The 22,852-nt window shown below is 46.1% G+C and overlaps 1 protein-coding gene across 9 annotated transcripts in view; it reads left to right on the top strand.

The window, feature by feature from the left end:
- The window catches only part of LOC147608366 (polycomb group protein EMBRYONIC FLOWER 2-like), a 152,748-nt gene that overhangs the window by 118,186 nt on the left and 11,710 nt on the right, over positions 1–22,852 (top strand). For all 9 annotated transcript variants that reach the window (XM_086788903.1, XM_086788901.1, XM_086788897.1 and 6 more), the window contains 3 exons: positions 428–480; positions 828–881; positions 1,127–1,186. In XM_086788903.1, coding sequence (XP_086645029.1) covers positions 428–480; positions 828–881; positions 1,127–1,186 — 167 coding nt within the window. The remainder of the gene's footprint in view (positions 1–427; positions 481–827; positions 882–1,126; positions 1,187–22,852) is intronic.

Genomic DNA, 22,852 nt, shown 5'->3' with positions numbered 1-22,852 from the left:
CCTCCATCAGATAGTGGCACTTTCCGAACACTGTAAGTTAGAGGATTTCAAGTATTAAGAACCACTGAATGTGGACATTGAAGCATCCCGATGAATTCCTCCACTTTTGTTCATGTGTTCACGCTGTGATAAGTGTACTAAGCAGTTGCTGGGATTCCAGTACATCTTTTGATGATTGGTTCTAGGATTGTATTTCTGTTGCTACTGAATTTGTGAAGCTTTTATTCTAAATTCGAGTGCATGTGAAGGCCTTAGAAAAGAGTACTAATGTTTTTTTAAAGAGAAAAGAATGTGATTGTTTAAAAGCATGACAATTTGTAATGGTGATTTTCTCAAGGTTGCATGCATTTGAAGTGGGAGCACATTTCTGAATTGGGCCTAAAAACTCTTTTGTAACTTAAGCATGTATTTTTTTGTCTTATGGCAGTGACAGAAAATTATTCTTGTCCTTTTTGTGTTCGATGCTGTTCTAGTTTGAAGGTAACACAATTTTCTATGTTTTTAGAAGAGCTTTTTACTGTAAAGGGTTTTCGGTTTTCTGTCCTATCATAAGAGATGTCTTAAATACCTTTCTTTCTTTCTCTGAGCCTTTTATTCAGGATTATCCTGAACAGACATATAGTCCTTTATTTGCTGTTTGAACTGCTTTTACTCTTTCCCCAAAGAAGACACTTTCATACTGAGTACATGTAATAGAGTCCTGATATCATGTCACTTGTTTTTATACAGATTTTATGTGCTCATTGCTTCTGTTTAGCACTCTCTTTATTTACAGGCTATAGATTTGATGCCTTATGATGCTGCTGTGTGTTCTTTTTTGTGTACAGGGATTGAGATGCCACCTAAACTCTACACATGATTTGTTTACCTTTGAGTTCCTTGTAAGTATCCGTTGTCTCTGATAATTTGGTACTTTAGTTGTTCCTTTTAACCTATGGGGTTTCCATATTTTTCATAAGTTGTTACTTCATGCATTGGTAGTAACATCGAGTTCCTTGTAAGTATCTGTTGTCTCTGATAATTTGGTACTTTAGTTGTTCCTTTCAACCTATGGGGTTTCCATATTTTTCATAAGTTGTTACTTCATGCATTGACAGTAACATCTGTTCTTGGTTTGAATTTGTAGGCGACTGCAGACTATCGATTGGTCAATGTGTTTTGTCGTAATGACATATTAGGCCCGGAGGTATTGTTCTTGTTTTAACTATCATGCCCATCTTCTTACCTTGCTTTTTAGTGAAGGGTGCTATGCTTTCGTGCTTCGGGTGAATAATTGCGAGCAGTAACGCCACAAAGGTTGTGCGAGGGCTGGCGGCCGGGCCCACTAGGGACCAGAAAAGGGCCATAATTTTGTCTTATACAGAAGAGTACTGGTTGGCAATGTACCATTGAAGCAACATTCTTACTTTTTACTGCCTCTGTTTACCATATTTATGGGAAACTGAGACAGGAACAGAAACAAAACACAACTGGCATTTTTGAGGGGAACTGAAACAGGAGTGCGTGCGTGAGCACGCACACACACACAGAGACAGACAGAAAGAAAGTTATATTAAAAGTCTAGAAAAGGCCAAATTGGCCTATGAGACCAAAGTGTCATAACGTTTCCATGATATACCTGATCCTAGACAGTGCAAAAATGAAATGAACTGAATGTGAAAGGGTAACAGTTGGGTACAATGATAGAGCTAAGTGATAGATGAGGTAATGTACAGAGCTCCTTAGGGTGCATCTCTCCCTGGTAGTGGAGTAGTTGATGGCGTGCGATTTTGGTAAGGTTTAGAAAAGTGATGGGCGGCAACATCATCAGAAGGCTGAGGTGGGCGATGCTTGAAGGTTGCTGCAAGTACTGGCTGAGGTCGGCTGCTGGGCACGGGCTGAGTGCAGATGGACGATGACAGTCAGCAGTTTGTAGGCGTTGGTCCAGCAGTTGATGTCGGCGCTAGGCAGCTACAGCGCGTCCGATAGGCGGCAGGAGTAACAACAGCTGGCGCTGATACCAACCCTAGGGATCTAGGGTTTGCTGTAGGTACAGCTATGGAGGGCGGTACTCCTGCTTGATTGGAGAAAGAAAGAAAGTTATATTTACGTCTTACAAAAGGTCCGATGGGCCTACGAGACAAAAGATGATTACAAGTATCCATGGAATATCATCGATATGGAAAACTGAAACGAAACGTAAACTTGTTGGAAATAAGTGCACACTAGGTGTACTATTTCTCTAGTCTAGTTTCAGTTCAGTCTTTGTGTCTTGAGTCTAGTGCCATGTGGCACCTCTACATTTATCCCATAAGTGAGTCTACTCAATCTTGTACTTCTCACCTATAAATTGTAGGTGTCACATCAATGAATAAATCAATCTTGTGTCTTGTCTACACTCATCTCAAGGTAACTCTTTGTCTTTCATTTTGTTCTTGTTTCATTTCTAGTTTTGCTCTTGCTTTCATATTTTCTACATGGTATCAGAGCAGGCTGCTCTTGTCCTGTATTGCCCACCATCTCCCTAAGCTGCGCTCAGCTGTTAGGACCAGCCTACTCACATCCAGTTCAGGCGGGGTCTGTTCAGTTGCCGTCCGGCCACTTTCTTGCTGCCGACCTGTTTTCCAGCAGCTGCTACGGAAGCCTGTACGTGTTCAGGCTCATACACAGCTCCTGGCCGACCTGTTTTTGACGTTGCAGCCCGACTGCTACAGCTGTCTATCTCTACAATAGTCTGCTCACGCCCTGATTACAGCTGCCGCCGCCGCCCCCTACAACAATCCTGAGTATATCACACAGCTCTTCACGATCTTGAGTTCGCATTTCCCCCCTTCAGGCCGCCTAACTATTCAGTCCTGCCATCGCTTCTTCTTGAAAAGTCTAAGGTACTGTGCATTGTCTCCTTTTTGTTCATGCTCATATCTGCAAACTGCTGGTTCCTCATACCTCGATGGGCTGTCACATGCTATGGCCTTGACAAGTGGTGAGAGAGCCGGCTTCTAAAAACAGTTTGGATCTCTTCTTTCATTCATTTCTGCAATCTTGTAAGGGAATAGACACTGCCCTTGCATTTTAGCAAGAGGTAAGACCTTCCCACATGGCCTCTTCTACTCATTCTCTCATGTCTATCGACAAATTCAATGGGTCCAACTTTCATACTTGGCAAATCAAAATCAAGTGCCATCTTATGAAAGAAAGTCTTTGGGACGTTCATCCTGCTGCTCCCGAAGATTCCGACATTGAGCAAGTTATCACTTATGCTCCCACTGCCAAGAATGACAAAGCCTATGCTATCATTTTGCTCGGTCTTGGAGATGATTACATTCATCACATTTCCGACATACAGTCTGCTTCTCGAGCATGGATCACTTTGGATACCCTTTTTGGACCCCGCTCTAAAAATTCTAAGATTGCACTTATGATTTCATTCTTTGATCTATATATGCAGGAGGGAGCTACTATAGCCTCTCATGTCAATTATTTTCGCAGTCTTATGGTTCAGCTTGCATCAGTGAAGTCCCCCATCTCCGAAGATATTGCTATTGCTGTGCTTCTCAAAAGCTTACCTGACACCTATGCTACTCTTGTCACTACCTTCAAGTATCACAATAATCCTACTCTTGAAGGTATCATCAATGCTCTCCAAGAAGAGGAAAGAACAAAACAACAAAAGGTAACTGACACTGCATTTTTAGCAAAGAAAGGAGGTTCTAAGGTAAGAAAGCCTTGCACCCATTGTGGAAAAACCAATCATATGGAGAAGGACTGCTTCAAGGCCCATCCATGCACCATTTGTGGCCGTGATAATCACCGGGAGAAGGACTGCTATTCTAAAACCTCTACATCAGCCCCTGCATCTACCTCAGCCCATGTTCCTGCAGCATCTACATCAGCAGATCTTGCTGTTCATTCACATGATGAGGAATGGGCTTTCTGATTATTTCACCTTTCTTGTCTACCACTTTGACCACCGATGATGTAGGTCAAGGGGTTCTAGTGTCTTACTCATTATTCTTTTTGACCTCTCTCTTGTTCCTACCCAAGCGGCAGAGATTGCCCTTGAGGAGGGGATGTCTTCAAGGTCCATCTGTTTGTCTACAGTCAGTCCTCTGTCTATCTAGTCTTGTCCGTCTGTCTATCTGTCTATCAATCTGACTGTGTCTTGTTTTAGATCCATCTTGTCCCTATCCTTGTGGACCCATATGAGGATATCACTTGAGGAGGGGTGTCTCAGGATCTTTTTTCTCTCTCATGTCTTGTCTCTCAGTCTATCAGTCTTTATATCTATCTTCTAGTCTTGTTCATCTTGTCTTCTAGCTTGTCTCTCAATCCTTGTCTAGTCTCTCTGTCTTGGTCTTATCTTTTGTCATGTCATAGTCTTGTCTTTTTGTCTTCCTCCTAGTGTCCACTTAAGGAGGGTGTTGGAAATAAGTGCACACTAGGTGTACTATTTCTCTAGTCTAGTTTCAGTTCAGTCTTTGTGTCTTGAGTCTAGTGCCATGTGGCACCTCTACATTTATCCCATAAGTGAGTCTACTCAATCTTGTACTTCTCACCTATAAATTGTAGGTGTCACATCAATGAATAAATCAATCTTGTGTCTTGTCTACACTCATCTCAAGGTAACTCTTTGTCTTTCATTTTATTCTTGTTTCATTTCTAGTTTTGCTCTTGCTTTCATATTTTCTACAAAACTGAAGCTGGAAACCTAATAACTAAGCTAAGTGCTAGGTAAATGCACAGAACAAACGGGGGAGCATGCTATAAAGTAAACAAGAATGATCATAATGCACTCTATCCCGAATCTATGGAGGGGAGGGGTCCATGGAGGAGATTTATCGGGCGGGAGAGGGTGGCCGCAAGATCTAAGATAGTGAAGAGAGGCTGAGAAGAAGAGGCCTCCATTGTGCGTCAGTGATGTGTAAGGATCACATCAATCTGGGCCTGATGGACTGGGGGTGGTTGTGGTCCAGGGGGCTGAGGTTGTCTCTCAGCTTGGGGCACTGCGGCTTGCGGTAGAGTGACCCCTATGCTCTTAGTTGATACTGTCCTGGTCTGAGTGCCGGATCTGCTGGTGGAGTAGGGGCTGAACTGGCTACTGAGGTCTGTGCTCTAAGTAGACTCTGTCTGTGTCGTCGTAGCTCCAGCAAGAACAAGCCCAGGCATTTGTGGTCTGGATTATCCATGATACGGCTAATATGACCGAACCCCTCTCTGAAAAGGCAATGGTACCTCCCTCTGATCTCGTAGTAGACTGAGCATCAGCATACATAATGTTGCTCGGACTACCTCTCTGCTGCATAATCTGCAAATCCTTTCCTCCCTAGGTATCCTTGTTGCTTTGCTGGTGTCGATCTGCAGGGGTGAGGATGAAACTCAGAGTTGACCAATGGCAATCCTCATGGCATGAGACATAAAGATATCCATGTAGCCTGGTCTCTGTATGAACCCATCCTCAGTGAGCCTAAGGAAGTGATCCCGATAATACTGCATCTTGACAGACAAGGGCAGCGCTGGGTAATCCAGGTGTCCCTAATGTGTGCCTGAGCTGGTCAATTTGAAGCCCATGTGCTGTAAACCATGTGATAACAGAGCCATACCAAGATGAGTGTGTGCCTCTAGCAGCAATCGCCTGTGAAGACTCCAAGGCTAAGGCGATGGAGTCATGTGGGGTCCATCTCTCACTCTCTGTATACAAATTGTCTGGAAGAGTGCCTCTATAACCATGTAGAGAGAGAGAGAGAGAGAGAGAGAGAGAGAGAGAGAGAGAGAGAGAGATTGTATTAACGTTTACTAGAGGCCAAATTGGCCTATGAGACAAAACAGATGTACAAAATGTATCCATGTCCTTTGAATGTCATGGATAAGAAAAAAAAAGCTAGAGTGAATATAAAAGTAAAACTGGAAATAGATCTGTTAAGTGGGAGGATGGAGCTATATCTAGATCTATATCTTTGCTCAATGCAAGGCTATCTCTAGTATGCTATAATGTGTACTATCATGCCACTAAAAACTATCCCCATCCTGTGGAAGTGGGTGGGTGTAGGAGGTTATACATTGGGGATGGGGCTGGGAAAGCTCTACATCCAGTTGGGGATGCCCCATAGCCTCTTGTTGAGCTTTGTAAGGACGGGCCAAGATCTCATCAATCTGTCCTTGGAGCTGGTGTTGAGGACGTGGCCCAGGTAGCTGTGGCCTCCGTGTAGCGTGGGCCTCCATGACTCTCGAGATAGTAAGCCCACCTGTGGTGGTCGGGTGAGGAGGGCGAGAGGCAGTCGATGGAGGTGGTAGATGGGCGGTCGATAGTGTAGAGGATGTCGCTGTAGAGGGTCGGAAGAAGCTGGTATGGGATGAGCTGGGTTGTTGTAACCGTAACTGCAGGGTCCGCTCTCTATGCTGGCGTATCTCCATAAGGAACATTCCCAAGCATCGCTGATCTGGGTAGTCCGTCACACGGTGCAGTGGTCTGATCCCGAAATAAGCAGTGGTATCTCCCTCTAATCTCATAGTAGGCCGAGCATCTACATACAAAGTGCTCCTCCGACTCAACCTCCTGATGACATAGTCTGCATGTGCGTGTACTCTTGGAGCGCGTCTTGCCTCGATCTCGTGGGGGTGTGAGGAAACTCTGAGCTGTCCAATGGTCACCCTCATAACATGTGACATGTATGTATCTATGTAGCTGGGCCTCTGGACAAGACCGTTCTCTGTGAGCTGTAGGAAATGGTCATGATAGCATAGTCACAGGGAATGGGCATTTTTAGACTCGGGAATGCAGCATCTTCCCGTTCCCATTCCCGTCCCATGTCACTCTATAGGCATAGGGAACGGCCATTCTCAATCTTTTCTGTCCCCGTTCCCCGTCCCCATTTCGCGTCCCATGTGACTATGCATGATAGTACAGCATCTTTGTCGGCAGGGGTTGGGCTGGGCCAATCCATGTCCGACAGGTGTGCAGCTGCAACAGATCATATCTCAAAACCCAGTTCCTCTGAGCATGAGAAAGTCTAAAGTATGGGGAGGCCTCATCGCATTAAGAAGGTGGCAGTCTGTCAATGTCCAGTCCATGCTCTGAAAACCGCCTACCATGAGTGCCCTCGGCCTTGGGTGACCATTCTCTGTGCTGCCTCTAGTGCGCGGCGGGGAAGTTGGTGTGGGTCCATGGCTCTGATCTCTGAATGAAAGCTATCGTTTGGAAGAGGGCCTCAATCACCATAGGAGATGCAACAAACTCAGCTTGCACAATATCATGCGGAACGGAAGGTTTACTGCGGATCATCTGTGATGGCATCAGGATCTGGGGCTGCTCGATCCGTGCCAGTCGACTGAAGATAAACTGGGGGCCCATACTGGGGCAGCATAGATCATAGCTGGGGTGACCATGTTATCAAAGAGCCACCCCTTCATACAGGGCTCCTGGAAGTGTGCCTGGTGACACTGTCTCTCTAGCAAAGCTAGATTTTTGTATCATCGAGTCAAGTGGTCCTGTGAAGCCTGTCGCATGGAAAAACGTCCCCCTATGCTATTAAAAGTCACCCCCAGGTACACGTGAACTCACCACCTCAACCTGACTGCCTCCATAGAAGATCTGTGTGTTGGTCCTCAACCTTGGTGATGTGCGGAAGATATGACCTTGGTCTTCCCAAGGTTCACTGTCAATCCCCTCTCCCTGCAGAACTCCTCCAAGACTATCGTATGTCGCTGTAAGCCCTCCTGTGAGTGAGAGATTAGAACAATATCATCAGCATACAGCATGGTTCTAGCTGTCTCTGCTGATAGTCCTCCTGGGCAGCGAACACTCTCCACTACCCGCTCATATAATGCTATAATCCCCCAAACCATCTGTGAGGGAACCCCCAAAGCCTGAAGTCTGTAAAGCATCTTGTCTCGGGGCACAGTATCAAAAGCTTTGTGGAAGTCCACAAAGCAACAATAAAGGCGTTGCCCCTTTGTCTTAGCCTGCTCAATAAGGCTCCGTAAAGTGAAGATATGATCCAAAGGAGAGTGATTTCGGCGGAAGCCAGCCTGTCCAGGGGATCGAAGGCCCTTTCTCTCTGCTAGGGTGCTGAGCTCAGCCTCGAGCACTGATCCATAGAGTTTGGCCAATACATGGTCAACCATAATAGTCCTGTAGTTCCTGGGGTCCATAGGGTTGCCAGCGTTATGGATCGGGGTAATAGCGTTCGTGGCCCAAGCGCGTGGGAAGCCCTCTGCAAGTGCTCGATTAAATAGGTGGGCGATGAAAGGTGCAAGTATATCTGGGGCATATGAGAAGTGCTCGCCTCGGATCCCAGTATGATCTGTGGCTCATTCATGCTGTGGCCTCCAAATAGCTCTCCACCATGGCTGTAGTAAAGAGAGTGGGGCTAGTAGGTCGAGGCTCTGGCGGGTGTGGGAGGGGTGGCTGATCTGGGACATGATAGAGGGAATCAGCATAGGTGTGCCAAACCTGTGGACCAGTAATGGGGGTACGTGGACGGGCCTCCAGGCCTCAGCTGAGTTGTTGCTCAAGAAGAGTTGGTAGAACTCGCAATATTTCTCCATCTCATATGCATGTCTCTTGCGATGGGTAAGGGCATGGTTCAATCTCCGCGCCTCGCAGGTGGAGATCTGCCCCGGCCTTACCTGCCGTTTGAACGGCACTCATCATCTTACTTACCATTCTGGGGCATCGTCCCAGTTTTGGCACTGTTGGTGGAGTGAGAAGTGTGAGGGAAGCTAGTGAGGCCGGAAGACTGTAAAAGGTCAGTAAGCTGTGTAGCGAGGATGGCTAGAGGGGAAGAGGGGTCCATAGAAAGTAGGCCCAAGTATATAGCGTTACTATAAAGATGATCACACTTGTGCGTGAAGTGTATAGTGGTGTGGTGGTGTGATGAGCGGTGGTGGTGGTGGGGCCCGTAATAGAAAAGGAGAGAAAGGTGTGGTCTGCACCAAGTGGGCAAGTGGGGATAGTGAAATTGTGTATGAGGTCAGTGGATTCCTTGGAACCCAGGAGGTAGTCTACTGTGCTACTCCCTCCTCCGTGTGGGAAGCAAGTGCTCAGGATGCTGGCCACCGATTCATCCGATTATAGATAACGAGATGATGCCTCAAACCTAGCTCCAGGAGTCGTCAGCCGTACCGAGTGAGATCTCCTCTGTCCGCTGATCTCCGCCCTACCTCTGATTCCTCGAGGGAGGGTAACTGGATGGGGTCCCTAAGGTCGAAGGCGTCGCACTGTCGACTCTGTGTCCTCGTGTTGAAGTCCCTAGTCAAGAGAACCTCACCTAGCTGCATATACTTTGTGATGTCCTCTGATACATATACTTTGTGATGTCCTATGATAAGGTCTCATATGGTGAGTCTGGCCTCTCTGTGCCCCTGGTCCTCCTCCGGTAGCTCATCATCGGGCTGTGTCAATCGTGCATAGTGGGATGTGTCAATTGCAAAGTAGCATAGTGCTATGTATAGTACATGGGTAGTCGTCACCTAGAGTCTCGCCCACATAAAGCGTACAAAGGTACCTTTCCCACCCTCTTCGGGAGAGGTACCTTCCTTTTCCACTATGCCAATGATCCACACGTTGAGCTTGTTGGCTTTCCTTAGCTCTTCTTCGGTGATTGTTGCGTTGATGAGGTCAACCTCCTTGAGTGAGACGGCCTTTACTATGCCTTTCACCATCTTCCACTCCTCCACTTCATGCTTGGGGGCCTGAGGAAGGGTGGGTGCGAAGCAGGCAGAGGGCACTGCGCAGGTGCGACAGGCAGGTAGAAGGTGTTGCGCAGGTGCCAGGCAGGCAGGCAGGCACGGTAGCGTGCGGGCAACAAAGTGCAAACGCCAGCAGCGCGAGCAAGGGTACGTGGGTTTACGCCATTGGTGCATGAGAGAGAGAGAGAGAGAGAGAGACAGAGAGAGAGAGAGAGTCTACGGAAGGCCAACTTGGCCTACGAAACAAATCTGTATACAACAAGTCCATGTCTTGAGTATCCTGGAAAGAAAATCTGAAATGAAAAGCTAATCCTAGTCATATTTAGCTCATTATGCAGTCATTGTCTGGCATGCTATAGATGTATAATCATGGTAAGTGGTATACTACTAATTCCACCCAGGGGCCATGGAGATGGTGGGGTGGTGTAGTACATCATACATGTCAAAATTATGGGGAGTATGCACAAGGGAAGCAATAGTTGATGGCAAGATAGAGCAACATATATGAGAGAGAGCATGAACACAAGATGTATAGAAAGCTTCTATATTACCTTCTATTTCAGCCACTCCAAAGTTGGCTTGACCTTCACCTTATGAATGTCTTCATTGCGTTGTGTTACAAAAAATGAGGCCTCCTATCCTTTATATAGGGTTTACTAAGGGCTAGGATTGTGCCAACCCTAGATCCCTTTTCCACCCACATGCCCACTTTATTTGGGCTGTGTTCACACCTACATGACCTCTTTCTCTCACCCTTTACCACTTGTACATCATATATTTCAACATCCCCTCTCAATGTCACCATGGGACAGTGCCAAACATGAAGCAAGGTGAGCATTGGACATACAAGAACAAAAGACCCCCTCTCAACCATAGGATAGATGACAAGGTAGGTAGCCTTTATAAATTAGGCTTTTACAAAAGTGATGAGTTATAGAGTAATGTGGTTCTCTCCCAATTTTAGCAAACATGCTTCACTCTTCAACTAGAAGAGTTGGTTATCTGGAACATTTGAATTTCGAGGAATTTACATAATTCCCTTCATTCTTAGTAACATCTTTGGTACCATCTCTTCCATAGTGGTTTCGTGCACTGCCCTTGTTGCTCCTTCGCTTTGATGAAATCATCTTCTTGCAAAAGACAAACTTCAAGTGGGATTTGGATGTACCATTCTTCATTACATTGCCTTCATTGGTTGCATCTTCGTGCTTATCTAATCCTTTCTCGTGGTAGACACGCTTCATGCGTACATGTCTCCTTCCAATCATGCTATCTTTCTTAGTCTAGCTGCCACATAGACTAACACAAGGCTGCCACCCATGTTTCAATAGCTTATGCATGTGCTTCTCAATATGCTTCTTGCTTCCACCTTTCACTTCATCATGATGCATAAATACATACACCAATGTGAATATTGATTTAGGAGAGGTCTTACCACTTGTTTATCAACACAAGGGCAGTGTCTAACTCCATTACAATATGATAGATGACTTTCATGCATATGAGTTCATCAAAAAAATTTAGGATTGGATTTCATGCTTGATGCGTTGAATTGCTTGGTTTCAGAAATTGTGCATACCTTGCACTTCCCAAGCGAGAATGGCACAAAATAATTTCTTCCTCCACTTGCGTCAAGCTTGAAAGAAATGAGAACAAAACCTCTTAGAAGAATGCTTTTTTTTTTGAAAAACGCATGCTGTTGTCAATAGCTTTTCTTTGATCGTCCTCTGTTAATTGCTTCTGTTGTGTAGCCTGTTGGGAACTCTTCGTCAATCGCTTCTGCTGTTGGCGGTCGTTTTTTTTTCATGTCGATGGCGGAGAGCGTTGTTGCGTTTTATATATATATATATTTTTTTTGTGAAAAACGCAGGTTGTGCGTTGCTGCGATGATGCGCTTGCTGCGTGATTTGCAGAAGCTCGCTTTTGCTTGTTGATGTGGTTGCCTTGGGTTGTAGCCAAGCTAACCACCCAGGCACAAGGCGGCAAGCGCACCAATCCGATGAACGGATTGTGACGGAAGTTGGTGACAAACGACAGACTGATGAAGTCTCTGACGGACGTTGTAGGAAGGCGTTGTAGTTGAGGTTGCTTTGCCACACAATTGCTACACACCATTAAGCAACTCCTCCCCGGACGGAAACAACGAATGGACGTCGACGGAACAATGACATTTATGGAAAAACGCTTGGGGCGATGGAAAGTTGGATGAAGCGATGACGGAAAAAAACTAAGCTGCATTTTTTTTTCTTAAATGCGCCGAGGACAAGGTTGAAAGATGAAGTTCCTTGAGCATACCCAGCAACCCTCAACCAAACACAAAGAAGCTCCCATGCATCCTGGACATCTTTGAAGTAGATCGATGACGGAAAAAAACCGACAGAATTTCTAGACGGAAAAAACCAAAGATTTACCAATTTGCTTGCGTTTTCATCTCCTTTTTCCTCTTCTTCTTCTTGTCATGATGAAGATCGTCTTCTTCTTCTTCTTCTTCTTCCAAGCTTCAAAAACTTGTTGATGATGACGGAATCTTCTCTTGATGAAGCTCTTTTGTTGCCTTCCTTCTTGACATTTTTTGCTTTTCACCTTCTTCTACCACCATCCTTCTTGATGAGGATGTGCTTCTTGATGAGGATGTGAATGGCTTATGATAGTGAGAGAGAAAGAAAAGGGGATTGAAGGGAAACTTAGCCTCTGCAAGGCTCTAATACCATGTCAAAATTATAGGGAGTATGCACAACGGAAGCAATAGTTGATGGCAAGATAGAGCAACATATATGAGAGAGAGCAAGAACACATGATGTATAGAAAGCTTCTATATTGCCTTCTATTTCAGCCACTCCAAAGTTGGCTTGACCTTCACCTTATGAATGTCTTGATTGTGTTGTGTTACAAAAAATGAGGCCTCCTGCCCTTTATATAGGGTTCACCAAGGGCTAGGGTTGGGTCAACCCTAGATCCCTTTTCTGCCCACATGCCCACTTTATTTGGTGTGTGTTCACACCTACATGACCTCTTTCTCTCACCCTTTGCCACTTGTACATCATATATTTCAACAATACATGGGGTGAGGAGGACTCTCACATTTGTTGTGCGCTATTTTAGCCTCTGGACTCTCTCCTCCATAGCTCTACGGTATCGTGCCTGGATCTGGGCAAACCGGGCCTGATGGAGTAGTGGTGGTTTGTGTCCGGGTAGTCGCGGTCTCCTTGTGGCTTTGATCTCCGAGGCTCTTTGTATTGTGAGCCCTCGTTGGGAGGCAGATGATACAGGAGGAGGGCGATGTGGCTCGTTGATAGGCTTGAAGAAGTTGGTGATCTGTGGCTCGGATCTTTGGCTCTGCATGTGTAGAAGCCTCTCTCTATGTCGGTGTAGCTCAAGGAGAAAAAGGCCTAGGCATCTCTGGTCAAGATACTCCATCACCCGGCTAAGTGGGCCAAAACCCTCTCTTAACAAGCAATGGTATCTCCCTCTGATCTCATAATATACAAGGCATTTGCATATGTAATGCTCCTTTGACTCTACCTCTCTGTTGCATAATCTGGATACTCTATCCTCTCGAGGGGTCCATGCTGCTCTACTTGCCTTAATCTCTAGAGAGTGAGAGGAAACTCTGGTCTGACCAATAGTCACCCTCATAGCGTGAGACATGTACATCCATGTAGCCTAGTCGTTCATCTTCAAGTAAGAATCATGTAGAAGGGGCCTAGGTCACCCATAGTCCTACATCATGTACAAGCATAAAGTTACCTTTTTATACCATATTAATATAAGAAAACCCGGACACCCAAACTCTCTCTTCTTCTCTCTCCTTTGCCTTCATCATTCTTAATTAGCATCAATGTTCTTAATCAGGCTTAGGGCTGTGGATCAGTACAACAAGGCTTCCGCGCATGCAACAGTGTGACATAGCTCACATATCCGATCTGCTGGTGCAATCCTTAGTCACTAGTTCATATTTGGATGTCTCTATCCGCCGCAGGTGATGGGAGGATGATCTGGCCAATCGCACACCTCACTCCAAAACATAGGTGTGTATGCATGTATCTTGGCCGTGTGATGAAGCCATCCTCTGTCAAGTGAAGCATGTGGTCACGGTAGAAGCTCATCTTCGTCCCTAGTGGTTGTGGGTGACCTTCAAGTCCTCTGAGTATCAAGCCTGATGATATCCTGCCAGATCACTCTGTTCCACTCTGTGTGGCTGAAATGGCAGCAAAGCATCCGTCTGCATGCCATGAGGTCCAAACCATGCCATGAAGTCCAAACCATGTAACCACCTGTGCATACCCTTGTATCCCCATCCGTCTGCATGCCATGAAGTACAAACCATGTAACCACCTGTGCATACCAATACCTTGTATCCCCATCCCGGGCTAGTTGTCTAGAGGACACAAAAGCTAAGTGAGGGTATATGTGTAGAGGGAGGTCCCATAATCTCTGTATGAATGTCGTCGTTTGGAACATGGCTACCATCAGTAGGGCTCCCATCTCTGCCCGTACAATCTCATGTGGCATAGATGGCTTACTCTTGATCATCGGTGAGATCATCACAAGAGGTCTCTCCATATGTCCCCATCCATCATATACATCCTCAGTCTCTAGGCATGTGGATTCCTCCTCACCCTCCATTTTATTTTTGTGATCTCCTCCACTCCCTCTATTTGTATGTCATTGGGTTCTTTTTTCTTCTTCCTTATTTTGTGCTATAAGTTGGCACCCCTGTTGGTGTTGGACTCACACACTCACACGCATAGAAACCTGCAAATTAGGGTTAGGTGCAGCCTGCAGGAACAAGAAGCTCACATAGAAATGAGAGAGAAATGAAATGATATATTAACGTATCTTAGAGGCCATAGTGGCATATGAGACCAAAACTGAGAGTACATGTGAAGTTGGTCTCCTCAAAGAGAACAACTAAATGAGACTAAAAAGTACAAGAAACTGATTGTCCTACAGTTATAAGAACAGAACTGTAAGACTCCGATATGATACTGAGTAGAAAATACTGGAAAATACTAGAAAATATATATCAGGTAGATCCATGGATGCTGATCATGGATGCTGATCAGTTGAAGTGTTGCCCTCTCCTTAGATCAAGTATCTCCGCCATGGGGCTGTCTAGAATGGAGAGGTTGTAGAAGCGAGGTAGGCGCCTCCGATGCTGCCGAGCAATAATGGCTCTGATCTGGCGATGGTGAGGATGTCGTGGTCGAGATCCTGGTGGGGCGTGGCCGACGAGCACAACATAAGATAACTGCTCTATTAGTGGTGACTCCCTGGGAGCGTGGTCGGTGCCCTGATGGCCCAATGGAGGAGGTATCAGGAGGTGTGTGGGCTGGGTTGCTGGTGTTGGTGCCGAAGAAATCTGTCAGGGTCCTCTGTCTAGGTACATCATGGCTCCGCCTCCTGTCTGCCAAGAGGGTCTCTCTGTGTCTCCTGAGCTCAAGTAGAAACAATCCCAGGCATCTCTGATCCTCAAACTCCATGACCCTATGTAACGGCCCAAAACCCTCTTGGAAGAGGCAGTGATATCTCCCTCGGATCTCATAATAGACTGTACGTCGGCAAATGTAGTGTTCCTCTCTCTCCCTCCTGGTAGCATAGCTGACAAATGCGGTCATGCAAGATCTGATGCACATATAGCCCTGTCTCAATCCGCAGCTGGTGTGATGAGGTCCGGATCTGTCCAATGGCACAACGTATCCCATGTGATAGGTGTACATCCATGTACGGCGGGCGGGTGATAAAATCATCCGGTGAGAGTATAGAAAATGGCTCTTTACAAGACCCATTTTCGTGCCCAAGGGCTCAAGGGGGCTAGTCCATGTCCTCTCTGTGTCCACTCTGATGATATCCATCTTGATCACGCGGTTTTGCTCTGAGCGGGTGAGATCCAAAAATGGACAATCCAGACTGTACTGAAAGGGTGGTAGTGCCTCTATCGGCAAACCATGTAGGTCAAACCATGATCTCATTTGAGCGTACCAACAATGAATATCTCCATCCTCTGCCAACTGTATGGATGAGGTCAATGCCAAACGGGAGTAGCTATGTTTAGGGAGCTCCCATAGCCGCTGTAAAAAGGTAATTGCCTGCAATAGGGCCTCGGTTACTACTGGTGGGGCACCCAGCTCAGCCCGAACAATCTCATGTGGTACTGATGGTTTGCTCCGAATCATGCGGGCAATCATCATAATCAATGGTCTCTCCATTTGCCTCCATCCCTCATCCGTCCCTCTCTGAGATCTGTGATGTATACTGGGCCCCCAAATTGGAGCTCCCTACAAGAATGTCGGTGTGACAAGTGTATCAAATAGCCACAATTTGGTGCGTGGCTCCTGGAACTGTATGTGTGCACAGTGCCTCTCAAGTGCCCCCAAGGTTGCATGCCCTCGAGCTAATCTAGCTTCTGCTGCCTGCTCGAGGGAGAAACGTGGACCTGTGAAAGTAACTCCCAAGTAGACATCGCATCTAGCACCATCCGCATAGTAAAAAAGGTGCTGCTAGCCGGTCTAGCTCCCAGTGGAGGGGGGGTGGGGGGCTATCTTGGTGCATCATATAGCTCTCTAGCATAAGTATGCCATGCCTCAGGTGCAGTAATCAGAGTACCAGGCTGTCTCTCCTGAAACATCTTCCATGCCCTCTTGTTGTCCTTCCCCAAGAAGAGTTGGTAGATCTCCTCCTCTAGCTTAGCCAGATAGGCTCGTTTCTTCCTCCGCGCAAGGCACCGAAAGATCATCCTTGCCTGTGTGCGTGTGAGAGCCAATGGCAATCTCACGTTGTAGCTGTGCTCGTGTCTCACGACATTAATTATCATACCACCTGTTCTGTGGGGCAGTGCTGCGGGGGTGGGTAGAAGAGATCATAGTGCAGGGAAACGCATATGAGGTGGATGCATGTAGTACACCTGCCAATCCTCTCGTGATCTTCTAGAGGGCTATGCGGGTCTAAAGCGAACAAGCCATCAGATATTGTATCTCGACCCCAAGTGTCTCACGTGTAAACTGATATCTTCGGTACCTAGGTAGATGAGTGGCTGGCCCATCTCTCGGGGATCTACCTACTAGTGTGAAACTCAGGTATGCATGATCGGCTGCTATGCCAATGGGCCTACTGGAAATCGTGAAACCCCGCACATCAGGTATCAATGAAGGAGATCCCATCAAGTAGTCCAGTGTGCTCGCTTCCCCTTTAGAGTTCCAGTGTGTGAGAGCATCTGATCGTTGCCATCTCGATAAGCCATTGTATATGACCAACCCATGTGCACTCCCGAGTGTGAGAGAATGCTTGCATAATCTGCAATCTCCCCCTCATCGTGTGCTGATCTCTGCAACCCTACATCCTCTGCCGTGATCTCTAGGCACATAGCCTCTTCAGTATCAAACAGCTTTGTCTGCTCTGTGCTTGTACGTGCATTAAAGTCTCCCAATAGTAATATGTCTCCCATGTTGGCAAACCTCATGATATCATCATATAGTGGTATATAGGGCGACGCTCTTGATGGTGCAAACCTGGAGTGGGCTGGGGGAAAGTAGCATACCGCCACATATAGCTCGCGGAGCCCCCCCCTCTCTGCATATTCGGACCCACATGTACCTCGCATCTGCATCTCTATGTACCACATGTGTTTTGTCACGAAGCTCCTCCCTGTAAAGTATTGCCACTCCTCCAGATCATCTGGTACATCCCACTATGCGTGGCTGAGGACGGAAAACTGATTCCCATCTATAACCTCGTACGTCAGGAAGCCTCTTGTTTGTGCACTGATGGGTCTCTGTATACATAGCAATATCACTGTGTCTGAAAGTATCCTGCATCTGTTCTAAGGGTTCCGTGGTACAAACGGTGCTGCAGACGGGTGTGCAGGCTATACGGTGCACGGAATTGAATGGGCGAGGAGGTTGCATTGCAGACAGGCGGAGGCACGTGTAGGTACGAAAAGGGCAGGCCGGCGAGGGGCAGCTGCCGAGATTGAATTTCCACGAAGCCAAGATTGAACCTCCAGAGCTCTTATACCAATTGTTGGTGTTGGACTGGTGCAGGAAGAAGAAGCTCTGGTGCATGTACACACACTCACACACACAAAACCCGCAAATTAGGGTTAGGTGCAGGAAGAAGAAGCTCACACAGAAATGAGAGAGAGAGAGAGAGAGAGAGAGAGAGAGAGAGAGAGAGAGAGAGCCCAAAAGTTTGGTAGCCACAAAATGCAAGTCAACCCTTGCATGTGTGTCACATCAATATAATATAGAAGTACAAAATATTATATGGATAGAGTGTCCTTCACACTTGATATCCAAGGGGAAAAACCACATGGGAAAAAGTGCCCTTGGTTAAGCCCTGTTCACACATAGCACTACCATAAGTGAGCATATGCCTACACCCCCTAAATGGTAGCCCCATATGATAGTGTAGGAGTGACCAATGTGTAAAATAGCGATAGCTTTGTTCTAGGTTCAATAAAGAATTTGTGTGTGTGTGTGTGATTTAGTTATGTATGTCTAGTTTTGCAAGTCATTATTATTATTATTATTATTTCTTCTCGGGTGTTCTATTTTAAGCTTTCCTATTTTTGATTTGTTTGTTTTTAGTGATTCTCTTTTTTCTTTTAAAATTATTCGTAAGTTCAGATTCATCTAGCCTTATGATGGTATATATAGCTTTGTTGTAGGCTCTTGTAACTGTACATGAGCACACTTCTTCTCTAATGATCTCAAGGCTGCATACCGTCGTGTCAATGTAGCTTCTGCTGCCCTCCTCATAGAGAATGTTGGACTGGTAAAAGTGATTCCCAACTACACTTATGAAGTGACATACTCCACTATATGTCCTCTGAATGTAAACTGTGGGGTACATCTGCCAATCCACTATGGTGTGGTATTAAAGATCATAACCGTGGTCTTGTCAAGGTTCACAGTAAGGTCCTGTGCCTCACAGAAGGCTTGCAAAGCATCCAAATGTCTCTGTAGCCCTTCCGCTGAATCCGAGATGAAGACTATGTCGTCTGCATACAAGAGGATCGGTATCAGAACTCTTGCTAGTGGTGCTTCCTGCCCTCCTTGTTTGTCCAACCAATCTGACACCTCATCAATGTAGAGTCCAAAGAGGGTAGAGGGGAAAATGGGCAGCCCTGCTTTACTCCAATCGTGCTGTGTATGATCTCTGAGTCTCCCCTTGGGACGTGTACTAGGACCGTCACCGACTCATATAGGGAGAGAATCGTCCATGACATCTCCACTCAGACTCCCAAGTCCTGCAGTCTCCTCATCAGCTTGGCTCGTGGGACTATATCAAATGCTCTGCGGAAATCTACAAAGCAGCAATAGGTCCTCTTCCTGTGAGCTCTTTGCTCCTCAATGATGGCCCTCAATGTGAAAATAAGATCTAATGTGGAATGCCCTTTCCTGAATCCTGCCTGCCCTGGTGCTTTAAGTTGATTTGCCTCTACCCATCTACTCAGCTTGTGTTCCAAAATAGATCCATTAAGCCTGGCCATTGTGTGTCCAGTCATGATAGTTATATAGTTATTTGGATCCATAGCATCTCTTGCCTTCTGGATAGGCACGATAGTGTTACATGACCAATTGTGAGGAAAGCCTTCACAAAGAGCCCTGATAGATACATGGACTAGTATGGGTGCCAAAATGTCCTTGGCTTGGGAAAAGTGCTCAGCTACCAGACCATCATGATCCTGTGCCTTCCCATTTTGCAACCTGTCAATGGCATCTCTCACCATGCTCAGACTGAAAAGGGATGACTGTGAGGGGCGAGCTCGTGGGGGGTGGGGTATGGGTGGCTGATTAGGGACCTGATAAAGGGAGGTGGCATAAGTGTGCCAAGTATCCTGGTGAAGTAATTGGGGTCTGTTGGCGAGGATCTTGGAAAAGCCTCCAAGCCTCCTTACCGTCATGTCCCAAGAATAGTTGGTATAATTCATGTTCAAGATTGGCTAGGTAGGCTCACTTTTTTCTTTGCACGAGGCGACAGTAAGCAATGTGGGCCTGTCAGTGTGTGGTGGAGCCCTGGGATACCTCTCGGTTGTGGTAGATTCGGGTCTCTTGGCATTCCTCATCATACCAACTATTTTGTGGGACGTTTCGGTAGGATGGCTTGGAGGTGGCTCGGGTATGAGGGAAAGCTATGGATGCTGATGTGTGGAGTTTGTGGGCTAGTTGGGTAGTAAAGTCATCCATGGGACCATGTGGATCTAGGTCGAAGAGGCTGCAGTAGAAGTGATCAGAATAGATGGGTGAGGTTTCTTTGGTGAAATGTTACTTCGGGTAGCGGAGATAGGGTATGGTGGATGGCTGAGTGGTGTATCTGCAGAGCAGGTGAGTGAGAAGACCAGGTAGGCATGATCAATTGCAACTCCAATAGTTTTGGGTGAGACAGTGAACCCCGAAATGAGAGGTATCAGTGAGAGTGAGCCCATGAGATAGTCCACCATACTAGATCCATGTCTCTTAGGGTAACATGTGAGTGCTCCTGAGCCTAGCCAATGAGCCATGCCATTAAATATGGCCAATCCATGAGCTCCCCCCAAGTCACGATAGAGAGCGAGAGAGAGTGTCACAATTTGGTCCATTTATGGAGCCACTTCTATGGGAGTGTCACTCCATAGAGCGGTCAGATTTGTATCCTGTTCACATGTGGCCAGGCCAGTGCCCAATGTGAAAGGGTCAGTCATTTGGTGTCACATGGACGGGAACCAGTTGTGTGCCACCCGTGTGTAACCTGTATTGTGACATATGGACGGGAGCCTGTTTGCTGCCACCCGTGTATGACCAGGATTGCGTCATATCCATGGGACTGTCACTCCATGGTAGGATTGATATTTGTGCCGACCTTGTCTACGGGATTGTCACTCCATAGGAAGGCCCGTGCCAGGACTTGTGTTTTGCCTATGGGACTGTCACTCCATAGGAAAACTAGGACTTCACATTTTTGTCGCGCCAGTTTTGTGCCCGACAAGAAATCTTTGTACAAGTTTCATGAAAGGGAGATTTCGTCCGGTACATGTGCACATGCATTTATGTTTGCATGCATAAACTTGTTTTTGCATGACTTGTTCTCGTGTGTTTGCTTGCTATGTCGTGCCAGTACAGTGGACGGGGACGTTCCCAGTGTACCGTGGATGTGTTGTTTGCTGATGAGTCGGTGTGGCGTATGAACAGGTGGTAAGTATTACCCTTTTTGGCCTTTTCAAATGTAAAATCCCTTAAGTAATGTCAACCTTAATAATTATAAGGTTGGGTGTTCACACATTTAAACATTGGTTGGACATTTGCTCTAATGTGGGTGCCCAACATTATTAATAATATTTATAGTTATTATTGCATGAAGTAATTCTTCTTCCCTCACACGTGGATGGTTGGTGGGAGTTTGATTGAAGGAAAGTACCCGCCTTGTTATTAGCAGCCAATACTTGCCTCTGTGTACTTGGTTGTACTTACTGGACGTGCTGCACTTTTTGTACCTCTTGCACTTGCTGTACCTGTTGTACCAGCATGTACTTGATGTACTTGTTGTACCAGCATGTACCTGCTATACCAACTTGTACCTGTTGTACTCAGTTGTACCTACTGTACCGGCCTATATCTGATTGTACCAGTTGCTGTCCAACATCTATTGTTGCCAAAACCTGCCTACAATTTGGGAGTGGAATAAAAGGGGATGAGCTTCTCTCTTGAGAATTGAATTTGAATATTTATTAGGTATTTATCTTTGTATTTCAGATTCAGTAATTATTAAAATTAAATGTTGTTTGTACAACTCTTGTCAGGCAAAATATCACTTCCGTGTTGCCTTCATTAATAAGGCCATCAAGATGGTGACTTCTTCCCATGATTACCCTGACCGTGCCCTCACATTTTGGAAGAGTCAGTAAAGGTCATTTGGGGTATGAGGAAAATTGGGAGCAAAGCTGATTTGGGAGCACCAGGTATTGCTTCCTCCGTGGTGTTTCACCTTGTCAAACGTTAGTACGGGCGTGCCTGTTGGTGCACGGTCGTGGAAGACTAGTGAACAGTGAAGGTGGGAGATTACTTGTGACTTGGCCTACTCCGACAACTGATTTTTCACCTACAAAATCTTATTGTTTACCAGTTGTACTCACTCCTTGTTATGGAGAAATCTGGCCTAGGGCTCTTGTCTTTGGAGTCGACCAATATTTTTAGATGCTGATATTACAGAGTAGGAGGTTGTCTTTGTGCTTGCTTATTTGCCCAAAGACAAGAGCCCAGGTTGGGATGACATTACTAATGAATTGCTTTCCAAGTATGCGGATCAGTTGAAGGGTCCATTGACATCCATTTGTCAGGAGATCTGGCAATCTGGAGCTATGCTTGATTCTTGGAAAGTGGGGGTGATTCGGTTGTTACCAAAGGTGCCTTCTCCCTTTGCTTTAAAACATTGGAGGCCTATCTTTTTGATGGATTTTATGTATAAGGTTTTCTCTTAAGTCTTGACAGACAGATTGCACAAGGTTCTGTCGGACTTGATACACCCTGCGCAGTATGGGTTTATAATGGGGCACAATATCTTGCATAATATCCATAATGTTCAAATAGGCATTGATTATGCAAGGAAAACAAAGTAGGAGGTGGTGATGGTTCAACTGGATTTGGAGAAAGCCTTTGTTCATGGCAGCTAGTCTTTGCTTGCTGAATTGTTGCATTCTATGGGTTGTGGGCCACGTATGTCTCATTTGATCTTCACTCCTAGCCATGGATCTTAGTTTGGAATTATGATGAATGGTGGAGTTACGTCCCCAGTGTCCCTTACTCGCTCTCTGCGGCAAGGATGTCCATTGAGCCCTTTGTTATTTGCTTTGGTTACCCATCCCATGCTTACTTGCCTTACTCAGTTGGCTTAGGAGGGGGAGGTGTTTGGGCTAACTTTGCCTTCGGGTCAACAATTGCACTGGCCAATGATTCATTTATGTTTCTTAAAGCCAACAAAGCCGCAATGGCAGCTTGGTCTTTGTTTGCGAAAGCTTCTAGGTTGTATATAAATACCCAGAAGTCATCCCTTCTTAGTTGCACAGAGAGTGATTTACAGGAGCTTTCATGTTGTGCTACGTGGGACTATTGTACGTCACTTGGGCTATCCTATCGGGGTGGATATTACCAACAAACAACTTTTAGAATGGGTCTTAGGCTGTATTGGGGATAAGTTTGTGTACTGGAAGTCT

This window comes from Cibotium barometz, chromosome 53 (assembly GCF_041138505.1).
Source record: "Cibotium barometz isolate CiBa-2024 chromosome 53, ASM4113850v1, whole genome shotgun sequence".
Lineage (NCBI taxonomy): Eukaryota > Viridiplantae > Streptophyta > Polypodiopsida > Cyatheales > Cibotiaceae > Cibotium > Cibotium barometz.
Note: the sequence above shows the minus strand (reverse complement) of the source record. Positions and strands in the feature narration are given on the sequence as shown.